At 39.5% G+C, this 23863-nt stretch overlaps 1 protein-coding gene across 5 annotated transcripts in view; it reads right to left on the reverse strand.

Annotated features, from left to right (window-relative positions):
* The window catches only part of LOC136837764 (nitrilase and fragile histidine triad fusion protein NitFhit-like), a 193443-nt gene that overhangs the window by 80805 nt on the left and 88775 nt on the right, over positions 1–23863 (reverse strand). For all 5 annotated transcript variants that reach the window (XM_067102684.1, XM_067102683.1, XM_067102682.1 and 2 more), the window contains 2 exons: positions 16637–16812; positions 15835–15965 (listed from right to left, as the gene is read on the reverse strand). In XM_067102684.1, coding sequence (XP_066958785.1) covers positions 15835–15965; positions 16637–16812 — 307 coding nt within the window. The remainder of the gene's footprint in view (positions 1–15834; positions 15966–16636; positions 16813–23863) is intronic.

Here is a 23863-nt window from a genome sequence, read left to right on the forward strand (position 1 = left end):
ACGAAGAGATGGTTGTAGAATCCTTCTGAGCTGCAATCCTTGACTTCCTCTACAGCCCTTTCAAGGAGGGATTCGACCTCCTGAGAAAGGGCCGAAAACTTCTCGGAGCCTTCCGAGTACACAGTCAAGACGATGGGAGACTTGACTAAAGGAGGCTTCTCTCTGAACGGAATGGAGTAGCCTTCCTTCAGGACCTTGACGATCCAAAGTTCTGCCCCTCTGCGTTTCAATTCCTCCCAAAAGAGGTAAAGTATGGCTCCTACCAGAGCATGAAGGATTTAACTCTCATTTCTTGGGGGCAGGCTTGAAAGTAGACTTCTTAACGGACCTCAACGGGGGACGCAAACTGGCGCAAGGTCTTGGTTGGGGCTTTTGCTTTCCTCCAAGAAAGGGCTGAGGTTGCAGAGGAGAGACCAACTTAGCAACGAAGGCAGAGGATTCTCTCAGTTGCTTAATGGACTGGGCCAGCAGATTTTGCGTGGACTTTTTCTGCAAGCCCAATGAGATCTCTTTGACAGTGGCTTGCGGGAAGAGATGCGACTTGTCCTGTGGCAAGAAAAGGAGAGCAGACTTCTGGGATGTGGGTGACCCATTTTGTGGTGAAGGAGCACCACACCTCCCTTTTCTAAACCCCCATGAAAAAGAGAGAGGCAAGCTCTAACCAACTATCCCCAATTGCCTTGTCGGCACACGGCAACACTGCCAACCAGTCCGAAGCAAAGTCCTCTGCAAGGCCAGGGCAATCCTCGATCTTCTTTGCTAGAGCCCCAACAGCCCAATCGAGGAAGCTAAAAATCTCGAACACCTTAAAGATGTTCTTGATGAGGTGATCCATTTCGAGAGACCAAAACATAATCTTCGCTGATGCAAAAGCAGCACGTTGAGACGAATCAACAAGACCAGAGAAGTCCCCTTGGGAGGAGGCAGTGACTCCCAAAGAGGGATGTAAAGCAAATGTGACTTTATCCTGCTCCCTCTTTGAGGTGAGCCAATCATCCACTTCTCTGAGTGCTTTCCTCGAGGAGGAGGAAAGTACCAACTTGGGGAGTCTAGCACTGTCATCTGGCTGTTTCTTCATGAGGAAGGTCAAAGCCAGTGAGACTAGAGCAGCAGGTGTGAAGAAATCAGGAAAGCTGGCCAGGAAAAGCTTCAGTAGGGCAGCATATGACAAACGAGGCGGATTCCTGTTCACAGTCCTCCTCATCTGACACAACGGGAGACACAGACATATCCTTGTTCTTGGAAACCATGGGGTTTTCTTTGAAAACCCATAATCTCCGCTAACTGGCGCTTAATCAGAACTAACGAAGGGTCTTCTTGGGGGCAGACAAGTGCACTTGCGCACTGAACATGCAAGAGTTGGTGCCGGGCGCTCAGGAGCTGGTGCCACACACTTGGGAGAGAGAGCCTGACACAAGGAGGCAAGTGCCGAACGCTCAGGAGGCGACGGGCACTCGGAGGCAGGTGGGAGCTTCAAAGAAGACAACGGGCGCCTGAGCAGATCTTTTGGGCGCTTGGGAATCAAAAAGGGGCGACTGAAATACAAAAAGGACTCTGGGCTGTCCCAAGCAGACAAGGGAGGTCGAGCCAAAGAAGAGGCAAGAAGAGAATAAGCGAAGCTGCAGGGCAGCTGAGGGCTATGACTGGCCTTGTAACTCTTGACTGGAAGAAGGGGGCGGTCTGCATCGATGGTGTGCCTCTTAAGCAGGTGCAATGAAGCTGGGAAGTGCCTCCGGTGCCTCTTGTCCAGACTGAAACCTTCCAATTCCGATGAGAGCTGATGGCGATATTTGGCGACCAACCAAATTTTCCTTGACTTTTAAAAGGACTATGCTCATGGCAGGTGGTATGGGTCGCACCCATTGGCAAAAAGCAAACTGAGCAATTTGCTGCAGAACACTTGAGCTGAGGATCCTGCATAATGGCAGCCCTGTACTGATATAAAACAAGTTGTTATTAGAAAACTAACATACCTGTGGAGCAATAACAGTAAAAGATACAGCCATGAAACTTAGTTTTTCTGAAAGCTTGTATTCTGGAGGGGTGCCTTTTGGGGTTTTTTGTTTGAAATAATGAATTTTAAAGGTACAGTGGGCCATTCTAAGTAGCCCCCAAATTTTCTGAGGCCCAGGTACGGACTGCTCCCAACATCAGAAGAGAGGCTGTTTTCTTGATATGTGCGAATAGCAAGTGGTGTCACGAGAAGCTGGCTGACTTACTCTCAATTATCTATCTATCTATATACAGTAATACTAAAACTCTCTCCCCTTACTTACCTCCTACCCCTCCCCCTCCCCCTCACCTTCCATCTTCCCTCCCTTTCCCTCTTCCATTCCCCTCTCCCTTCCCTCCCCTCCCTGAGCACAAGATCAAGTGTTAATTTAGCTGTGTCCTCCCCTTCCCTTTCACCTTCACTCCCCTCCCTTTCCCTCTTCCATCCCCTCCCACTTCCCTTTCCCTCCCCTCCCCAAGCACAAGATAAAATGTTCATTTACCTCCTCTTCCATCCCCCTTCCCCCTCCCCTTCCCTCTTCCATCCCCCTTCCCCCCTCCCCTTTCCTCTTCCATCCCCTTCCACCCACTCACCTTTCCTCTTCCCTACCCTTCCTCCTCTCCCCTTCCCCCTTCACTCTACTATCCCCTTCTCATCCCCTCCACCTTCCCCCCCCCTTCACTCTTCCTTCCCACTGTCCCCCTACTACTCCCCCTCCCTTTACCCTTTCCCTCCTCCTCCCCAGTAAACGAGGCTGGTGCTGCCCGTAGACTTTTGGTGACTATTATTAGTAGGGTTAATTTACCTGTGGGTATGGGTATGGTTATGGGTATGGGTATGGCATGTCTATGGGTATGGGTATGGTATGGATATGGGTAGGGTATGGATACTGGTATGGGCATGGGTATCATTAAGGGTATGGGTATGGTACGGGTACAAGTATAAGAATGGGTATGGTACGGATGTGGGTATGGGTATGGGTATGTGTATGGTGTGGATATGGGTATGAGTATGGCACAGATATGGGTATGGGTAAGGTATGGAATTGGGTATGGGTATGGGTATAGGTATGGTACAGATATGAGTATGGGCCTTTTGTTAGAAATGTAGTAACTAAAAAAGTGACCCAACAGATCATGGGTGGTCTAGTCTTAATTAAAATTCATTACACACATTGAATTTGCCCACACAGTTTAGGTTTTTGCGATCATTGCCCTACCCCAGTTTTCACACATGCACACACACACACACACATATATATATATACAGTGTATATATATATATATATATATATATATATATATATATATATATATATATATATATATATATATATATATATATATATATATATATATATATATATATATATATATATATATATATATATATATAAATTGTATGATTATGCAGCACTTTTGAGCTGAGCTGACCATTATCACAGAGAAGCCACATAGGTCTAAGAAAACTATATCTAAAAAGCTAAACAACCACATTTCTTTGTCACCACATTTTTCTTGGTCTGAAATCATAGGCAAAAGTGATGAAATCACAAAAATGGGTAGTAAAGCCCAGCCACAAAAGACAGATATGGAGGTCAGGGGATACAAAAGAAGGGGTAAGGCTTAGGGCTTTACTCCGCAACTTAATAAATTATGATGAAAGCAAAAAGTAGAAGTAGGAGTCTTTTCTCAAACAGTATAGAAAGACAGTGCCATTATAATATGCATATTGAATAGGCTTTGGTTTGGATGAACCACCGATGATGATGTGAAAATTAAGTAAGAGCGCCTGATTCCTGTAGCACCCAACACTAACCCGGCCCAGGTTTTTGTTGAACATTACCGTAGTCTCCATAACAGCAACAACAACAATCAGGATGTGTTCACCAAATTATTCTCGACAACAAATAAAAAAAAATTGTTACCCACAAAGAAGAGTTGCATTTATATGATCGCAAGCTTCTGAGTGGATACATTTGCTATATGTCTTCAAATTGTATTGCTTGAAGAAGTGCCAGTGTCTCTCTCTTCAGGTATGACTAGCATTGTGCATATTATAATGGGACTGGCTTTCTACACTGATTGAGAAAAGACTCCTACTTCTACTTTTTTGCTTTCATCATACTTTTTCAGGTTGTGAAGTAAAGCCCTATGCCCGACCCCTTCCTTGATATCCCCTGACCTTCATATCTGACTCGTGGCTGGGCTTTACTACCCCTCTTGTGATTTCATCACTTTTGCTTGTGAGAGATAGTATATTCAATATTACAGGCTAATTTGATTGAAAGTGTGTAGCCTTAACATATTTTATTAAACATCTATGTTAACTTACACCCTTTAAGATTTAGGGTAGCTTTGACACAAGTATATGGCTGTATTACTTGTACACCGTTAGTCCGTTTGCAAGGACTATGCAAGATTTAATTTTGAATGTTGTGCCATTCAGACTAACTGCTATAAATTAATTTGTTTAACTAACCCAAACTACTGTTTTATAAGGCTTAGGACCTTAGGTTAATGCTTCTAGCATAATCTATGTTAGGCTTATTTTAAACGCTTAAGGATATAAACTATTCAGGGAAGAACCTTTAATGATATAGGCCACATAAAACCTCTACTAATATGTAGCATTGCAGATAGGGTACCGAGTCATAAAAACCTGGTTATTTTATTGAATCTACGATATTGTTTCTATATACGTAATCCTAGGCTTATTTGTTCTAAACTACCGCTTAGACCAATAATAGGATATTTCCTAAAATGTTCTTTCTTAGCCTAGTACTGTATAGGGTATTGCCTAATCCAGATTATTTTAGATCGCTCTTAAATGTATAGTAGCCTAACGATAAGGTTACATATTAGTAAATTTGTTTTTATATATAGCCTATATATAAAAACAGAAACTTACTAATATGTAACCTTTTCGTTAGGCTACTATTTTTGTCTAACCCAGGTTGTTTTTTATATCCAATCCTGGGCTATTTGGTCTACTATATAAAACAGTAACTCACTAATGCGTAACCTTATAGTTAGGCTATCACTTACTCTAATCTAGGCTACTGCCTAATCCAGATTATTCAATTCACACTTGAGAGTATAGGCTACATAAAACACAATTATCTTAGTATGTAGTCTTAAAGCTAGGCTACCATCTCATCCAGCACAGATTACTATTTCATCTAGTCCTAGGTTACTTGGTATAAGCTAACAATTTAGTCCAATAATGGGATGTTTCGTAAAAAGTTATCACTTAACCTAATATAAGGTACTGCCTAGTTCTGGATTATTTAGACCATGCTTAAGTGTACAGTAAACCCCTTGTATTCACGTTCTCACGATTCGTGGATGTCTCTATGGAATATATTTACACATTATTGGCAGAAAATTCACCTATTCACATTATTTTTCACTGAGAAATATTCACTAATTACTGTATTTTCATATAATTTTCATAATTAAATGCACTTTTTTGTGATAAAACTATTATTAAAATACTCAGGTACAAGCATTTTTAGAGGGGTTTACTGTACATGCTTATATAAAAGGAAAACATTTTACTAATATGTAGCCTTATAGCTAGGTTACTGATTTATTTTGCCCAGATATTGTTATTATCTAATCCTAGGGTACTTGGTCTAAGCTAGGCCACTTATAGTCCATTGTCTGAGGGGGAGTCCCTTGTGCATGAAAGAGGCATGAAATTTCTCTTCATTTCCATTAATTAAACTATGAGAGGTATCAAAAAAGTCTGGCAATAACCAAGGAAATGACCCCTGAAGTAATGCCTTATGCCACCCTAATGGTACCAAAATTTTGGGGTAGGGCAAATATAAATTGCTATAACTTGGGAAGTATCAATTAAAGACAACAAAATACATCTTAAAATGTTTGTATTTACATCCTCTATACATAGCAATCATCATAAGGAAAATTGGCATCCAAATGAGGTCACCAGAGGTCAAAAGGTCACAAAAATCTAATGTAAATCAATATTTCACAATATTGCAGAAAGTACCCATTAAAATCACAGATACACAAATTTTCTTATTTATTCCAGATGAATCCTTTAGAAAACATGTTACTGGCTATTTTGGTATGCAATATTAACCCCTTTTATACCTAATTGAGCAAAAAAATGTAAAGAAAAATTGCCAGAAATTCAAAAGCAGACTCTTGCCATTCACTTAATGTATGAAATTGTAATGCCATGTTGGAAAAAAATTACCTAGCTGATCCAGAGGGATTGTTACATTTTCCATTATCTTCAATTCCCTGTACACTTTGACACCTGCAAAAACTAATGCAGGGCAGTCCCTTTTTCTGACATAGACATCTGTTGTTGCATTTTTTGCAGTTGCACATGATCATGTATTCTTCAGGAATTGGTCTCACTGCATTCACGGGCATCAAAATTTCATCTTTTGCCTTTAAGGTAAACGCAGTAGGATCTAGTAATGTCGACCTATGAGGGTACAACAAATTCACTATCTTATAGGTTGCACAATATGCCCTTAAAATATGCTGCTGTATCCCATGGCTAGATGGGGGAAGTTGCCCCAGTGATATGCCTTTACTGTGGTGGTACATTTAGTTTCTCAGTTGATCCATTGTTGTGCACTTAGTGTTCTTTTTTAACACTTGTATTAGATATTCTTCACAGGATTCCTTGAAAGTGTTAGAACAACTTGTTCTGTAATCCAGATCTTTCAGATCCTCAGAAGGGTTAGTAGTCAAGGCTGTATACTTTGTTCCCACCTTACTTGTATAGTTGCAACCAGTCAGACTGTGTACAAGTGGCATCACATAGCAAAACTCTCCAACTCGTGATGCTATAGTATGAACTGGGATGTACCTAGTTGAATCCCCAACACCAGCCCTGATCCAAAGTTTGCACAGACCATTAAAATGAAGAACATTCCAGTAGTATATGAGAAGAACAAAGACATCAGTTTCACCAGACAAGATGATGATTCGTTTCATTCCGCGTTTTGCTGCATGCACTGCATGTGGAATCGTGAGCATTAGCCTCTTCAGCATCATGATGAAGTTTTGGCACTTCTGCTAAGATTCCATCCTTGACAGTGTGACAGGCAACTACATCTGATGCACCCGAGAAGCAACTTGCCACTACTTCAACTGTGGAAGGTTGGTCTATTCTACGCTTTATTACAGGCAGTCCCTGGTTAACGGGGGCTTGGTTAATGGCGATCCGGTTTTATGGGGCTTGTCTAGTGATGAAAAACGACAATTTTCTGTGCCGAAAATAGCCGATTTCCGCTTATCGGCACCAATACATACATAACAGAGGTGCCGATAACCGAAAATCGGCACTTTTCGGCGCCAATAAGCCTGAAAATCGCTGAAAACGCGCCGGAAATCGCCAATTTTCGGTTATCATCACACCCCCAGAATGGAACCCCCACCGATAACCGAGGACTGCCTGTACTTGTTCATAGAGAAGCATCTGGAGTTTTTATTTGTTACTGCTTGATGGCCAGAATCTGTCCATCTCGATAGGTAATGGTGTGTCATAATTTATGACATTCATCTCAATTGGTGCTTTCACTTGACATTGCCTTCTCTCTGAATCTTTTATGGAACCCTCAACATAGGACTCAAAGACCAAGTCAATCCTGTCAGCTCCATGACCAACTTCAGTTACATAGTCCAAACACTGTTCACAGAATTTCCCAAATGTCAGTAGATTTTCTGTCTTTACCTTTTGGATGTTGGCCATCACAGCCACTAAACATGCAGTCAGTAAATTACTGTCCTTTGCTGGTGTTCGTGTGTCATCCTCTAATTCTTGCACCAGGGCACTTTTCAATGGTTTGGTCATCAGCCCTGCCTTGTCAAACAAATAGGAAGATGGAGATACATCATACTATAATAGCTCTTCCATTGCCCTTCTTCGGACCCTAGCAACCTTTCTTTATGTGGCCTCCTTTCTATTTTCCTAAGGATTTTCCTCTGACTTCCTTTCCTGGCATTTGGATGCTGAGAAATGTCTTCAGGTTGGTTCTATGGTTAGTTGATGAGAATCTCACTGTCTTGTTAACAAATCTCTCTGTTCTAGGTGCTTCTTAAGCTTTGGTCCCAATTTCCATGACAGAAAGCAACTGGCTTCTGATATCATCGGACATTACTTCTTGGGTTAAGACGTTGTGAAGTTTCACTTGGATCCGAGTCAGCTCAAATGGGTTATTGCTCTCAGTTGTAAGTATTGCTTGAACTTTCTGTTCCCCACTAGCAATTTCAGTTTTATGGATTGTGCTCTCCTCAGACAGACTTTCAGTCACACCACTTAACTCTGTGTAAGTTGTCAATGGCAAGCATTTCATGGTAGATGAGCTTCCACATTGCCAAAAATTTCTTTTTTTGAGTGTTGCCAATGATACCTAAGGCACTAATTTGGGATCTGCTGATAGTTTGTTCTAACACCATATCAACTCTGACTGCATTGAATTTTCCATTGGTCTGCTTCACCACAAATTTTCCCACCAGGAATGTTTCATAGACACGAGGTGCAGTGTCAGGTAGCTTGCTCATGTCATCCAAACACAGCGAACACCATCTCAGGTAGTTGGTTGCATCAAATGCTGCAAAGACAGGAAGCAGGGCCTGTATTGCCTGGAGATGTAGATACCAACTGCCTTCACAGTCACTTCGAATCAGGTTTTCCCACTTGCAGTATCAAGTAGATCAAGGTGTCCCAGTATTTGAATGTTTCACTGTTGCTTCTGGCACTGGAAATGAAATTGTCAAAGTCTCTGAAAAGCCAAGAACTGCTTTCTTAGAATCTTTGAAACAAGTTCACACTTTCATCTGCAGATGAAGCGACCTCCTTCACCTAAGCCAACAATTTGAGTTGCTCTGTATGAATCCTGTTGTTCTCCTCATCCCTGAAAAACTCAGCCAACTGTAACCTGAGCAGTGCTTCCTTGAGAAACTGCAGTCCTTTAAATGGTCTTGAATAGTTCTTTCCCTTTAAAACCGACTCCACAACATTCACTCCAAAGACTCCACTCTCAACAAAAATGTTTTCTGCCCTACTCCCCTCTAGATACTTCTCAATGTAGTCGAGGGCAACATTTGCCATGTAAAATGATCCCATGCATAGGACAAGATCCTGAAATTCTTCTGGACAGATCAGTTGTATTTCCCGTGCGATGTGGTACACACCTTCATCACAAGCCACTGGAAGTTTCAGCTGATCTAGATGCTGGAGTATTCCCTGGAAATTTTTCAAAGCTGTGTACACTGTATTGTACTGTGTCACTGGGTATGGATGTACAGGGAGAAACCCTACTCACTTCTTTGGGATATCTCTCTCAGAGAGGACAGCACTCAGTTTCCCTCTGGGATGGCATTTTTTGTGCTGTGGGTCGAATATTGACAGGATTGTGATGGGGACAGGTCTAACTGTGCAAGAGACCATGCTGTGTCTTTTGTCCTAACATCATCTAAAAGGTCTTGACTCACTTGATGCACCTCAACACTGTAGTCCATGAGCAAGTCTGCTCTTTTTGCTGGTATGTGGAATGTCGGTAGTTCTTGGCACTTCAGCTCACATTTAAATGTCTTCTGGCCATGTTCTGTTCTTGTCTCTGAAATCTTGGGTTTACCCATTTCTTGAACCATCCCCATCTTGGAACAGCACACTCACTGCATCATGGCTTCCACCAATGCCTGACAAGGTTGCTTCATCATGATCAAAATTGTCAAAAGCAACTATAGTGAACTGTGAACTGCCAAAATGACTAGGGAAGGGAACCTAATCACTACTTGACTGAACTATAAATGTAGCCCATACTGGCTGAAGCCTGTTATCAAAGTAACACTCTTGCATGCAACATAAATTGCCTGGGTATTCATCATATGCATAGGCAATTGTTTTCTACCACGATGCAGGATATAATACAAAATTTGAGTTAAACCCTGCACCTGTCTACATTTCGCTCCACATACCCCACAGTCACTCTCATCATCTACAACATCAGCATCACCTATCATTACATTTGTTGAAGCATTTGCAAATGAATTCACATCAAAATTGAAAAGTGCAGCAAAAAACTTGACAAGCGGCTCTGGTACTACTATATTAACAGTTGCTGTTTCTAAATCCTAAGCATCACAAAGCCTATCCTGCAAGTCAAAATCTAATTCCAATAGGCACTGCCTGATCATTTCTGCACACTGTTGAATAGCATCTTTGCTGCGGATTTCTGCCAAATTTTCGGCTGTTACACTGCTACTGAAAAACATCAGAGACTTTTTGATCTGCTTTGGTTTAGAGAAAGAAATTTTTTAACCAAAGTGATTTGCAAGCAGGACTTAAACCTGTCTATTACTTACACAAATGTTTGAACCTAGTTCACGATTCATGCAGTCTAACATAACTAAATTCATAACCATCACCCTGGCTAAGTCCTGTCTCTATCTCTGGCATCACAGATAACCATGCTTTTTTCATGGCATTCACTGGCTGATTCTCCACAGGGTTGGCTTTAGCATGATCACATTTCCGTAGGTATTTCTCTATACATTAAACATGGAAATACAAGTCCGCTCCAAACACAGAATGCTCATCCTGCAAGTCACAAGTACGGACATAAATATCATCCTGTAGAGATACAGTTGCTGCCAAGAATTTTTTGGCTGGTTCCATTTCTAAAACCCAAAACTTTTCACATGCACCTTGATGTTTGATATACATATATATAACATATTATTGATTGTAAATGTCACGTTGAGGAGTAGGAGGTGTCCGTGACATTGCATGTGTTCATGCACTACGTACCCTGGATTCACCTGAAGTTTCCTAATAAGAGGATGCAAGCATGACATTACACTTTCAAGGATGCAAGCATGACATTACACTTTCAAACATGAAGTGAACAGCAAAAGCCTGCTTTTGAATTTCTGGCAATATTTCTTTACATTTTGTGGCTCAGTTAATCATAAAAGGGGTTACTACTGTATACCTAAATGGTCAGTAACATATTTTCTAAAGGATTCATCTGGAATAAATCAGAAAATTAGTGTATTTGTGATTCTGACGGGTTCTTTCTGCACTATTGTAAAATATTGATTTACATTAGATTTTTGTGACCTTTTGACCTCTGGTGGCCTCATTTGGGTACCAATTTTCCCTATGATGAATGATAAGTATAGAAGATGTAAATACAAACATTTTAAGATGTATTTTGTTGTTCTGTGATTGTTACTTTCCAAGTTATAGTGATGTATCTTTACCCACCCCTAAATTTTGGTAGGCTACCATTAGAGTGGCAAAAGGCATTACTTCAGGGGTCATTTCCTCAGTTATTGCCAGGTTACCAAAAGTCTACCTGGACTTTTTTGATACCCCTCATAGTCCAGTTTATAGAAATGAAGAGAAACTTCGTGCCTTTTTCATGCACATGTAGACCCCCTCAGCCAATGGACTATTAAGGATATGTAATCCTAGGCTTTAGGCTACAGTCAACATCCACTATTAATCTAGTCTAAATTATTTTCATTACTGCCTAGATTATTGTAAGCATCATATATTCTGAAAGGATTTTCTATATTAATGATAAATTGTGGAACATTTCTTTTAGTTAAAAGATTTAGTTAGAGTGACAAATTCTTTAAAACAATTTGCACTTTACAAAGCTAGCAATCAACAATCATGAGTAAGCGCTGACCATGTGTTGGCAAGAAATGCCGGGTTCCAGCTTTCACACACAAATTAATTACAAATTCCAAAAGTTTAAAACTAAAGCTTTAAATAGAACTTAGAGGTAAGAACTTAACTTGCTATTTTAGATGTTTCCATGATCCTCAGTAATGTAATCGGAAAAAAAAGTCGAATTTTTCAGAGTGCTGGTAATACTAAACTTAATGTGTTGACCAACGAAGAGTAATGGTTGTTTGGTCTTCGTGTCAGTGTGTTGTCGAGGGTGTGGTGGGCAGCACATGTGCAACAAACACTTCTTCTTCTAGCAGGTTTTGGAGATGGAAAACCTGGGTATACAGCCTCGCTGTAAGATTTAGGAAAGTGCCCCCTTATCTTTGAGTCCATTACATAATCCATCATGCATTATAGTGTTTATCACTACAGCACAATACCCAGCCACGAGACCAGCTAAAAGAGAATTCTTTGATATTAGTTTGGTCACCATGGGGCTCTGCTAGACCCAAAAGTTATAATACTGGCCACCAACACAGACCCTTTGGATTCTGCCTATTAAAAATCCATTTAAAATATTAACAACAGGTCCACCAATTCCTGATAACCTTAGCCTGTAGATAAGTGCTTTATGATTCAAGCAGACAAAGGCTGAACTAAAATCTAAACTGACCATGCATGCCTCTGCACCCTCAACAAGGGTACTCTGCAAGACATTGGATATTGGGAAGAATGCCTCACAAGTACCAAGGCCTTTACAAGAGCCACCAAACTGTAATGCTGGTAGCAGGTTATTATCTTCAACATATCTACAAAGAGAGTAGCTTCTACAAACCTTAGATAGCACAGGGTTAATTGAAATCGGCCTATATTCAGAGAGGCATGAGGACAGACTTCGTTCTTTCGGTAATGCAGCAATGTTTCCTTCTCCAAACAGTAGGAAAACTTGCAAGTCTAATTACCGGTAATCTTCTGAAAATAATTGTAAATATAGGATCAAGATCAATGAAATCAGCTGACCTTTTAAATAAGATGGGAAAGATCCTCTTAGGGTCTATGCTGCCATGACTGTCAAGGCCCATAGGCAAAGTTTTGACTTCTCTGGGCCTGAAGGATATTGAACATAACTCAGCCCCTGGAAAGCATGACTGAAGCAACACCAAAGACTCACCACACTGTTTCCTCACAAAGACTTGAGCCAAAACTTAAACCTTATGCTTTAGGCAATACACAGTAGTTCCATCAGCTCCTAAAGTGGAAGGCATTCTTGAATCGAAACCAGAGTGATGAATTTAGGGTAGACCACCAATTATGGTCATCACCACTGGAGTGTGAGACCTCTGTCTTATAGACAACCTGAGCTTGATTTCTTATCTCGATAACATTACACTAAAGAAAGTCTGATCAATTGTTCCACGATAAATGATGAGCTTCTTGTTTTTCATGGCAGGTTAGTAAGGTGGGTCAATAATACTTCATCAAAAGCAGTCTGTAAAGCATTCTTATGAGTGTCTCACTGCCAGATTTATCACTGAGGCATTTCTAGCAAATAGAACCTGAATGCACAATGGGTTCCAAAAGATAAAAGCTGCTAAAACTTATGCTAGAGCATAAAAATATACCTTGACAATGATGAGGCATAAGAATTGGCTGCTAAAACAACCACACGGAGCTTGATGGGCAGATGGAAGAAGGTAGAGGAAGAGGAGGCGACTGTGTTGATGATGGTGGCTGAATATCTTCTGGATTTGTAGGAAGCTGCAAGAATTGGTCGAAAGTGCTCCTAACGCTCTGTCATTCTTGTTTTCATCCAAGACCATCCTATAACGAACACTGTTGTAACATGCCCCATAATCTTGGCAAAGCATTCAGCATTGTGATCCATCTCAAACAATGTAAGTCCTTTCTCAATGTACACATAGGCCTGCTGTATCTCATTGAAGGTGAAGTGTTTTTGTTCTAGTTTTGGTTCCTGCTCCTTTTAGTGACACTGCTGCTTGCGAAGCTTATCAACTCCTCTTTTGTTAGTGGCTGATAATCTGCCTCAAATAATGAGATAAAATTCTCCTCCTCCAAGTGCATTTTCAACTCACTGCTGTACATCACTGAGGCTTTGTTCATATCCTCCTTGTCAAAATCCTTAAAATTGTAAACAAACTGAGCACACAGCTTATTCTAAATGCCATCATACCTGCTGTCATAACTTTTCTCCAAGTTGTATTTATATTCTGGACTGCCCTGTATATGTAATATCCTATCCAAAAATCAAAGATGGTCAATTTGTCATCCAAATGTGCTGCATCTACAGCCTGCCTGACTTTTGCCTAAGGTAGTAGCACATGGAAATGATCCCCTTGTTCACTGGTTGCATGATGGAGGTGGTGCTGGGTGGTAGGTAAACAACAATGATGTTAGGATGAAAATTTGTGATGCTTTATGGGTGGCCAGTAGTGTTGTCTAAAATAACAATGGGATGCCATGTCCTTACAATACTTCATAGCTGGTATAAAGTAGCTGAGGAAGCAATTCTCATTAATTGGTTTTTCTTGAGAGAGGCAACTTGATGATGTTCTTAAGCACTCGAGGATTCTTTGCACTATATACAAGCAGCTTCAACTTACAGTCACCAATACAATTGTCCCCTTAACATATGGGTTAACTGGTTTCTTGTGACCTTGAAGCTTGGCACAGCCTTCTCATCCCTGGATATGAATTAACACTCTGGCATTTTCTCTCAGTAAAGATTGGTACCATCCACATTCAATATCTGTTCTAGAGGAAACTGCTGCTCCTCAATATAATCTTCACTAATGTGGCAAGGACTTCGGATGTGGCTAGCTCATTGGCTAATGCACTTTTACCTTAAATCCTGTAAAGATTTTGTCACTGCTTGGACTGCACAAACCATCCTGAACTTCCCCTGAATTTAGTTTGTCTAATCAGAAAACTTCTTGAGGTCTTCAAACAAAGAAAAATCAAAAGCTGCCCTACATGAATATGCTGACGAGTCTGCTGTTCAATCCAAAGAGAAAGAATATGTTCCATTTCTTCCCAGACCTTACCTCCATTTTTTTGTTGTTCTCAATGTTGTTCCTCATACCTGGGGCATCATCTTTGACTTGGCCAAAATCCGACCCTTATTGTGAATGACTGCCCATACTGTCATCTGACTAAAGCCAAAAGGAAAACTAAGGCAGCAACCTATTCACCCTCTTCATGGCACTTTATCACAGCTATCATATTTACCTATGGTATAGGATGATGCTCAATAGCACTGGCTCTAGAAATAGGAACTTTCTTCAGAACCATGGGGACAAATATTAAAGTCACATCTCCAATGAATCTAAATGGGTTCTTGGCAGTGAATACACTGCCAAGAACCCACGCCCTCACACGGCCGAGCATTGCACTACTACACCCAAGTGTCATGTAAATAAGACAATTATTAAAAAATTTTTACTTTTACAATGATTCAACACACTGCATTATATCTTTTCATATATTTTAACATTTTCTGTGATTTTGCTCTTTTTTTATTGATTTTTGTATTCTTATGGCTTTTGAACCTTTGCTGCTGACTCCTGTAAAGTTGCATAAACTGATGTTTGTCAATTCTTATCTTTTCCTTATTATGCAAGAAAAATCTTTAAAGTAAAAAAAATGCTGCAAATGAAGCAACATGACTGAGGGTACTACAATACTATCATTCACCCAATTAAGAAGCAAAGCACTACAGATAAAAGCAGCCAATCAGAAATAAAATCTTACCATTCCCTCTAAAATTCAAGAGGATGTAACTACAGTTTGTTTCATGATGTACTTCTTTCTAAAGATCTAGTTCATTCAAATGACAAACTGTAATTTTAGTTAGGAAATGCAGAACACAGGTTTGTGTTCATGTACTAAAAATACATGCTCAATTTTAAAAATATTTCTTTAACGGATTCTTTTGCATATGTTTTGAGATAATTTTTGTATGAAAAAGAGTAATCCTTACATGATACTGCAACTGATTTTAATACTTAGTTCCTTTACCTTGGTGAGAGCACTGATTAATAAATATATTTGTATCTCCTATCAACAAAATATTAAAAGCCATTAAATTTATACCTCAGCATAAAACTGTACATTTAACTTTATTCATATTCACTGCAATAAAAGGATACGACCATCAAGGACTGGCTTTGGTGCAATGAAAGAACATGAATAATTTGATTTTGCTACTGCAAACTTTTCTGGAATATGCAGTTGCTCCTGAATTTCATTTTGCAATGTAGCATCTGTAATTCCAAAGGACCTGAAAAAATGTAATTTACGTTGAAATATTTGCCCTGGAAATATAACACCAGCAGTGAAATGGAACAAAAAATTAACTTAATTCAGAAAATGTAAGGCCATGCCATATAAACAACTGTGGGAGGATTTACTTTAAAATACTCTACAGTACATAATAAACAAGCCAAATGTCAAAATTGAAGAATGACTCAATCTTTCACCCACTGCCCAAACATGTATCACATATCCAAACAATTTCTTGAGTTCATAACTTTGAAACTTTGGCCTGGCATCCCGAGCACCCTTTAGTCGTGGCCAATGCACACAAGCTGCAAGACTTCTCTTGTCCTGAGCAAAATGCCTTGATATTCATTCTCTGTTTGCTGCAATGTGAGCACCCTGTGCTTCCTGCTTTGTTCATTACAGTATTTCAGTGTCCAGTTATCATTCTGTGTGACTTATCAAAGATTTCCTTTCTTTTAAATAAAATGGCATTATGCTTTACTTTAAAATTTCTTGTCAGCAAATCTTTTAATTTATGCAATTATCTTTAAATGCTGCCTTATAAAAAAAAAAAACTTTATTTCCTCATTGACCTATCAGTCAGAAGTGGGGGCATTTATTTGTACACCTATATTTGAAATCAAAAGAAATACCAATAAATATTACAGGGTATTCAAAGAAAATACTTACTCAAAAATAACAGGTGGCTTGTCCAACAAAGATAATCTGCTATTTATGGCTATCTGACGAAGCTTACTCGCCTCTTCTTCCATTACTTGTGTGTCCCTCCACTTGCCAGAAATCTCATGGTCTTGAAGCTTTCTTCTGGCAGCTGTACTCATAGGCACAACATGCATATGGACATGCTGTAATGAGACATTCATGTGTTTCCATATTACATACATTAAAATAGAAGACAGATCTAGAACCGAGGGAAGTAATATAAAAATGCGTTTGCATCAAGAACCAAAAAGAATTTAGTGATCTGGTTAATAACAATAAAAAATTATTTAAAGTCAAACCTCTAAAACTTATCTTAATTCTTTGAACATTTTGTAGCACTAATTTAGAGGCAGCAGTTATGACCAGATTATGGAATGAACTTCCTAGTGATGTACAGTACAGTCTTTGAATCAGTGGAATTTCAAGAGTTCAAACTTGGTGCCACTGCCTCCTTCACAGTCCTGTTATCATATATGGTCTTCTGTGTTGTTATTTATACTATTTATTCAATACCTATATTAATTTTCCATACCAACATGCTTTCGCTACAGGAGCCCTTAGGCTTGTAGCATCTTGCTTTTCCAACCAGGATTGCAGCTTGGCTGATGCTACTGCTGCTACTACTACTACTACTGTAAGAGACGCATCGCACCGATCGCTGTCTCCTTTGAGCAAACGTGTGTGTGTGTCATCCTTCGGAGGGACGTAGACAAAAACAAGAGCATCCTGTTTTCTCTCTCTCAAGGAACGTAACTTCTACCATACAATATTTCCATCTGTTTCTCCCTAACCATTGTTGTCTCAATTTATGTACAATCACCACTACTTGCATTGCCATGCAAGCATTCTAACCTTGTACTCACAATGTTCCACCGAATCTTCTGTATCAAACTGTATGTATGTTTCTGTTTGTGAAGATGCCAAACGTCTCACCATTTCACATATATTATGTTACTGCATTGTATTCATTAATCTGTCTCAAACCTCATGCAACTGGCCATATGTGGAATTTCCTGGCCTTTCCATTGATATATGTTTTATCACTGTACGTTTATTATGTCTCTCACAATCGCCATCGGTTTGTCTGCCGACAAACACAGATGTCCAAAACATTACCTCTGTTTTGCCCTGTCTGTGTGTAGATACTACTTTGCGGCTCGCATCAGCCAATAACAACTTCGAAGATTCTGTACATTCATTCAGTAAAGAAACACCAATAAACCAGACAACACCCAGCCAGTATGTCACTCTATCCCATCCTTACACTGGTGACCCTGGAGTGACCTGAAGGAGACGATGATAGACGTCCGACCCATGCGCCAACTAACCCTTTGCCACCTCCTCGACTCAGCCTCCCGTTGTTCCTGAGTCTTCAATAGATGTCTGACCCTCCGAGATGACCCACCCCACCACCGGAGCCCTGGACGCCTCCTCCAGGAAGCCTGACGCCGCCCCCGAACTCGTACCGGACGAGCTGACCAACGAAGGACCAGCCGATGTCATCCTTCAGCCTACTGCCATCCCCCTCGAGCTGGCTACCGAAGGATCAGCCGAGGAATTTATTTCTGGTGATAGAAATTCATTTCTCACTGTAATGTGGTTTGGATTCCACAATAAGCTGTAGGTCCCGTTGTTAGGTAACCAATTGGTTCTTAGCCATGTAAAATATGTCTAATCCTTTGGGCCAGCCCTAGGAGAGCTATTAATCAGCTCAGTGGTCTGGTAAAACTAAAGATATACTTAACTCGAGCTGGCTACTGAAGGATCAGCCGACGTCATCCTTCAGCCTACTGCCATCCCCGTCGAGCTGGCTACCGAAGGATCAGCCGACGTCATCCTTCAACCCGCTACTGTCCCTCTCGAGTCCCTGCCAGCTGGCGACACCCTTCAGCCTCCTACCCACCCCAAGCCCAAGCCCTTCGCGCCCATTCCAATTGTCAGCAAGACGATTTCCGCATCGACGCCTTGCTTTGGGGGGGGGGAGTATTGTAAGAGACGCATCGCTTCCGATCGCTGTCTCTTTCAAGCACACGTGTGTGCCCCATCCTTTGGAGGGACCAAGACAAAAACAAGAGCATCCCGTTTTCTCTCTCTCAAGGAACGCAACTTCTACCATACATTATTTCCGTCTGTTTCTCCCTAACCATTGTTGTCTCAATTTATGTACAATCACCACTACTTGCATTGCCATGCAAGCATTCTAACCATGTACTCATAATGTTCCACTGAATCTTCTGTATCAAACTGTATGTATGTTTGTTTGTGAAGACGCCAAATGTCTCGCCATTTCACATATATTATGCTACTGCATTGTAATCATTAATCTGTCTCAAATCTCATGCAATTGGCCATATGTGGAATTTCCTGGCCTTTCCATTGATACTGTATATGTTTTATCACTATGTTTATTATGTCTCTCACAATCGCCATCTGTTTGTCTGCCAACAAACACAGATGTCCAAAACATTACCTCTGTTTTGCCCTGTCTGTGTGTAGATACTACTTTGTGGCTCGCACCACCCAATAACAACTTTAAAGATTCTGTACATTCATTCAGTAAGGAACCACCAATAAACCAGACAACACCCAGCCAGTATGTCACTCTATCCCATCTTTACACTACTACGACTACAAGAATGACTGCATCATTAGAATTAATTTCATATTGAGTCTTCTCCATTTTCTGTAAAATTCTTTTTTCTCTATGTTAACATTGGACAATAATTGGCCAATGTTCAATTTTGGTAGAGGGAAATACATCACCAGCATGTTTACAGAAGTTTTTATTCTTTATGACAAAGAAAGGAGTGAAACACAGGGATAATCCTGCAGAGTTCACCAGCTGGTTTCCGGCAGATGGATTCTGAGGCGCTAGTTCAAGTATTCTTTTCAGTGTTTTTCTTGTTGCCAACATTTTGACCAGCCCAATGGTCCTTTTCTAGACAGGTGAAACAAATCTGGAGACAAGGGGTGAGGGTGGTGGTAAATATAGGGGGTTAGTGTTGCAGGTGGGGGCAACGCTGATTTCTCGTAGGGCATAAGGGGATTATTGTCACTAAACAAAGCCTTCTGCAGGCACCAATGCTTGTAACCTTCCCTTTGTGTGTGTGTGTGTGTGTGTGTTTTGCAGAATGGGGTTGGGGGAGAAGGGGTAGTACTGGGAATATCACTGCAAGTGGATGGAGGCTCCCAATTGGTCTATTTACTAGGGATGTTGGTGGGCGATGCCCTTTGTGCTGATGTGTAAGGCTCCCAGGAGGCTTAGGCATTGATCCTTACAGACCTTACAGTTCATTCAGGTTGCCTAGGTCCCTCAGTGTGAGGCACCTCTGATGTCTACCAGAGAATCACTCATGCACCTTCCAGTATATTTTGCATATTCCAATCTTGGATGGTCTGGGATGTAGCTTAGATATTTGTCGAGCTTATTCTTAAACACATCTACGCTCACTCCTGTTATGCTCCTCAGATGAGCTGGTAACGCACTGAATAGACGCTGCATTATCGATTCTAGTGCGTAGTGGATTAATGTCCTGTGTGCTTTCCTTAGTTTTCCTGGTATAGTTTTGGGCACTATTAATCTACCTCTGCTTGCTCTTTCTGATATTTTTAGCTCCACAGTGTTTTCGGTAGTTCCTTCTATCTGTTTCCATGCTTGTATTATCATGTAGCATTCTCTACTCCTTTTGAGACTATATAATTTTAAGAATTGTAGTCTTTCCCAGTGGTCAAGGTCCTTAACTTCTTCTATTCTAGCTGTAAAGGACCTTTGTACTCTCTCTATTTGTGCAATACCTTTTGGTAGTGTGGGTACCATATCATATTGCAATATTCAAGTGGACTACGTACATAAGTTTTATAAAACATAATCATGTGTTCAGCTCTTCTTGTTTTGAAGAGCCGGAACAACATTCCCATATTTGCTTTGCATTTTGCCAATAGTATTGCTACTTGATCATTGCATAACATATTCCTATTCAACATCACACCAAGGTCTTTAACTGCTTCCTTATTTGTGACTGTTTTGTTATTAGGTCCCCTATATGCATATAGCATTCCTTCTTTATCACCATAATCTATTGATTCAAATTTATCAGAGTTAAATACCATCCTATTTACCTCTGCCCATTCATATATTTTGTTTAGGTCTCTTTGTAGCGAGTTTCTATCTTCATCACAGGTAATTTCTTACTTATTCTTGTGTCATCGGCGAAACTTCTCACTACTGAGTCCCTAACCTTACTGTCTATGTCTGCAATCATAATAACAAACAGCAATGCAGCTAACACCATACCTTGTGGCACACTGGATATTACCTTAGCTATCACTATCTGTTTGCTGTTTTGCAAAAATTCTTTTATCCATCTCCCTGCTATGTCCACAATATTATGTTTTCTAATTTTTTTCACTAATATATTATGGTCTACCTTGACAAAAGCTTTTGCAAAGTCTGGGTAAACCACATCTGTATCTTTTTTGTTTATCATATTTTTATATATGTTTTCATGGTGGACTAACAGTTGGGTTTGTGTACTTTTTCCGGGTACAAAACCATGTTGTCCTATATTAAACAATTTTTCATTAAATGTTTCATTATATTTTTCTTCATTACCCTTTCATACACTTTCATAATAAGTGATGTTAGACTCACAGGCCTATAATTACTTGCCTCTAATCTTGATCCACCTTTGAAAATAGGGGTAATATATGCTAATTTATGTTCATAAATCTTGCCTGTACCTACACTTTGTCTTAATAATATTGCGAGCAGCTTTGCGACAGAATGAACTACTTTCTTTAACAAAATGGCAGGGACGCCGTCTGGTCCGGTTGCTGATCCATTTTTAATTTCATTAATAGCCTGCACAATATCGGCTTCATTAATATCTATGTCCGATAAATATTCACTATTTTCATCTCTTATTTCTGTATCATTATCTTCATTATCAATTCTGGGTGTAAATTCTCTCTTGTATCTTTCTGCTAATATGTTGCATATTTCCATTTTGTCATTCGTTAATCTCCCTTCACTTCTTAGAGAGCCTATTTCTACTCTTCTTTTATTCATCTTTTTTGCATTTGAATAAAATATTTTGGGGTTTTGCTTGATACTTTGTAGGGTCGTTTCTTCTAAGTCCCGTTTTTCATTTCCTTTTGATTGTATAATCTTTTGTTCTGCATTTTCTATCTTTTTTTTTAGTTCCATCACTTTCCATGCACTCTTTTCTTTTGCAAGACTTTTTTCCACTTTCTGATTTTCTGGAACAAGATCCTTCTGTCTCTTGGTATGCATGACTGATGTTTACTTTTCTTCTTCAGTATATATTTTTCCACTATTTCCTCTAATATTTTATATAATATATCCGTATTTACCTGTATACAGCATTATCACTTACGAATATGTTTTCCCTGTCTTCGTTTAATTCTTCATTTATTTCTGACCATTTTATATTCTTACTATAGAAATTGTATTTTCCATATCCTTCCCACTTTTCGTCTCTTGCTTATCTGTTTTCATGTGCTTTGGAATGGACTGTTAATTCTATGACATTATGGCCTGAAATACTCGTATTATACACTATTACTTCTTTAACATAGTTCACCTCGTTCACAAATACTAGGTCTAAAATATTATCCTTTCTTGTTGGCAGGTGATTTATTTGCTGAATGTTATGTTCTAGTAGCATATCTAATAGCTTTTCAAATTGCCTCTTATCTTCTGCACTACTATTAGCCTACTCTCTTTTTTATATGTATAAATACAACCACAGTCTCCTATTCATTCTTTCCAATCTACGAAAGAAAAGTTTAAGTCTCCAGATAGGAGTATAGTCCATTCTTTGTGATTTCTACATATATCATCCAATTTGTGTATTATAATGTCAAACTCGTTAGTATTAGGGGTCTGTATATTAAGATGTTCATAACCCTTTAACGCTGACTGGACGTATTTTACGTCGACAAAAGTTGTCTGTCGGGTGCCAAGTGGACGTAAAATACGTTGACTACAAAAAGTTTTTTTAAATATTTGCGGAAAAATATTTATAGGCCTTGTTTGCGAAAAAATTTAAATCATGCGCCTTGAGGGATGGTGGGAGTTCACAGATCACGCTGTTGTTTTGTTTACAAGCGTGACCCAGCTGTGCATGCACGAATTTCTTTCTTATCCCAAAAGAAAGCATCAGCTAACTCTGCTGAAAATCTCAGAAATTCTTTAGTCACTTTGTCGTACTTTTTGCACCATTTTATATTAGCCTTTACATAAAGTTTCATATATGAAAATGTGCGCAATTTAATGTAGAATACAACAAAAAATAACTCATGGTTGTAGCTTTAATCAATTTTGACATATTTTCATATAAAGCATGATAAGTGCCGAAATTTCAACCTTCGGTCAACTTTGACTCGACCGAAATGGTCGACAAATGCAATTGTAAGCTAAAACTCTTACATTCTAGTAATATTCAATCATTTACCTTCATTTTGCAACAAACGAGAAGTGTCTAGCACAATATTTCGATTTATGGTGAATTTTTGAAAAAAACTTTTTCCTTACGTCCTCGCTAATTCTGCTGAAAACCTCAGAAATTCTTTAGTCACTTTGTCGTAATTTTTGCAGTTTTTCTATTAGCTGTTACATAAAGTTTTATATATGAAAATGTGCGCAATTTCATGTAGAATACAACAAAAAATAACTCATGGTTGCAGCTTTTATCAATTTTGACATATTTTCATATAAATCACGATAAGTGCCAAAATTCCAACCATCGGTCAACTTTGACTCGACCGAAATGGTCGAAAAATGCAATTGTAAACTAAAACTCTTACATTCTAGTAATATTCAATCATTTACCTTCATTTTGCAACAAACGATAAGTCTCTAGCACAATGTTTCGATTTACGGTGAATTTTTGAAAAAAACTTTTTCCTTACATCCACACTAACTCTGCTGAAAATCTTGTAAGAGCCTGACGCCGTCTCTTCCAAACACGTGTGTGTTCGTCGTCCATCTGAGTGGACAAGACAACAAGAGCATCTTGTTTTCTTTCTCTAAAGGAACGCGATTTCAACCATACAATATTTCCGTCTGTTTCTCCCTAACCATTGTTGTCTTGATGTATGTACAACCACCACTACTTGCATTGCCATGCAAGCATTCTAATCATGTACTCATAATGTTCCAACGAATCTTCT

The sequence above is a fragment of the Macrobrachium rosenbergii genome, chromosome 59 (genome assembly GCF_040412425.1).
Source record: "Macrobrachium rosenbergii isolate ZJJX-2024 chromosome 59, ASM4041242v1, whole genome shotgun sequence".
Lineage (NCBI taxonomy): Eukaryota > Metazoa > Arthropoda > Malacostraca > Decapoda > Palaemonidae > Macrobrachium > Macrobrachium rosenbergii.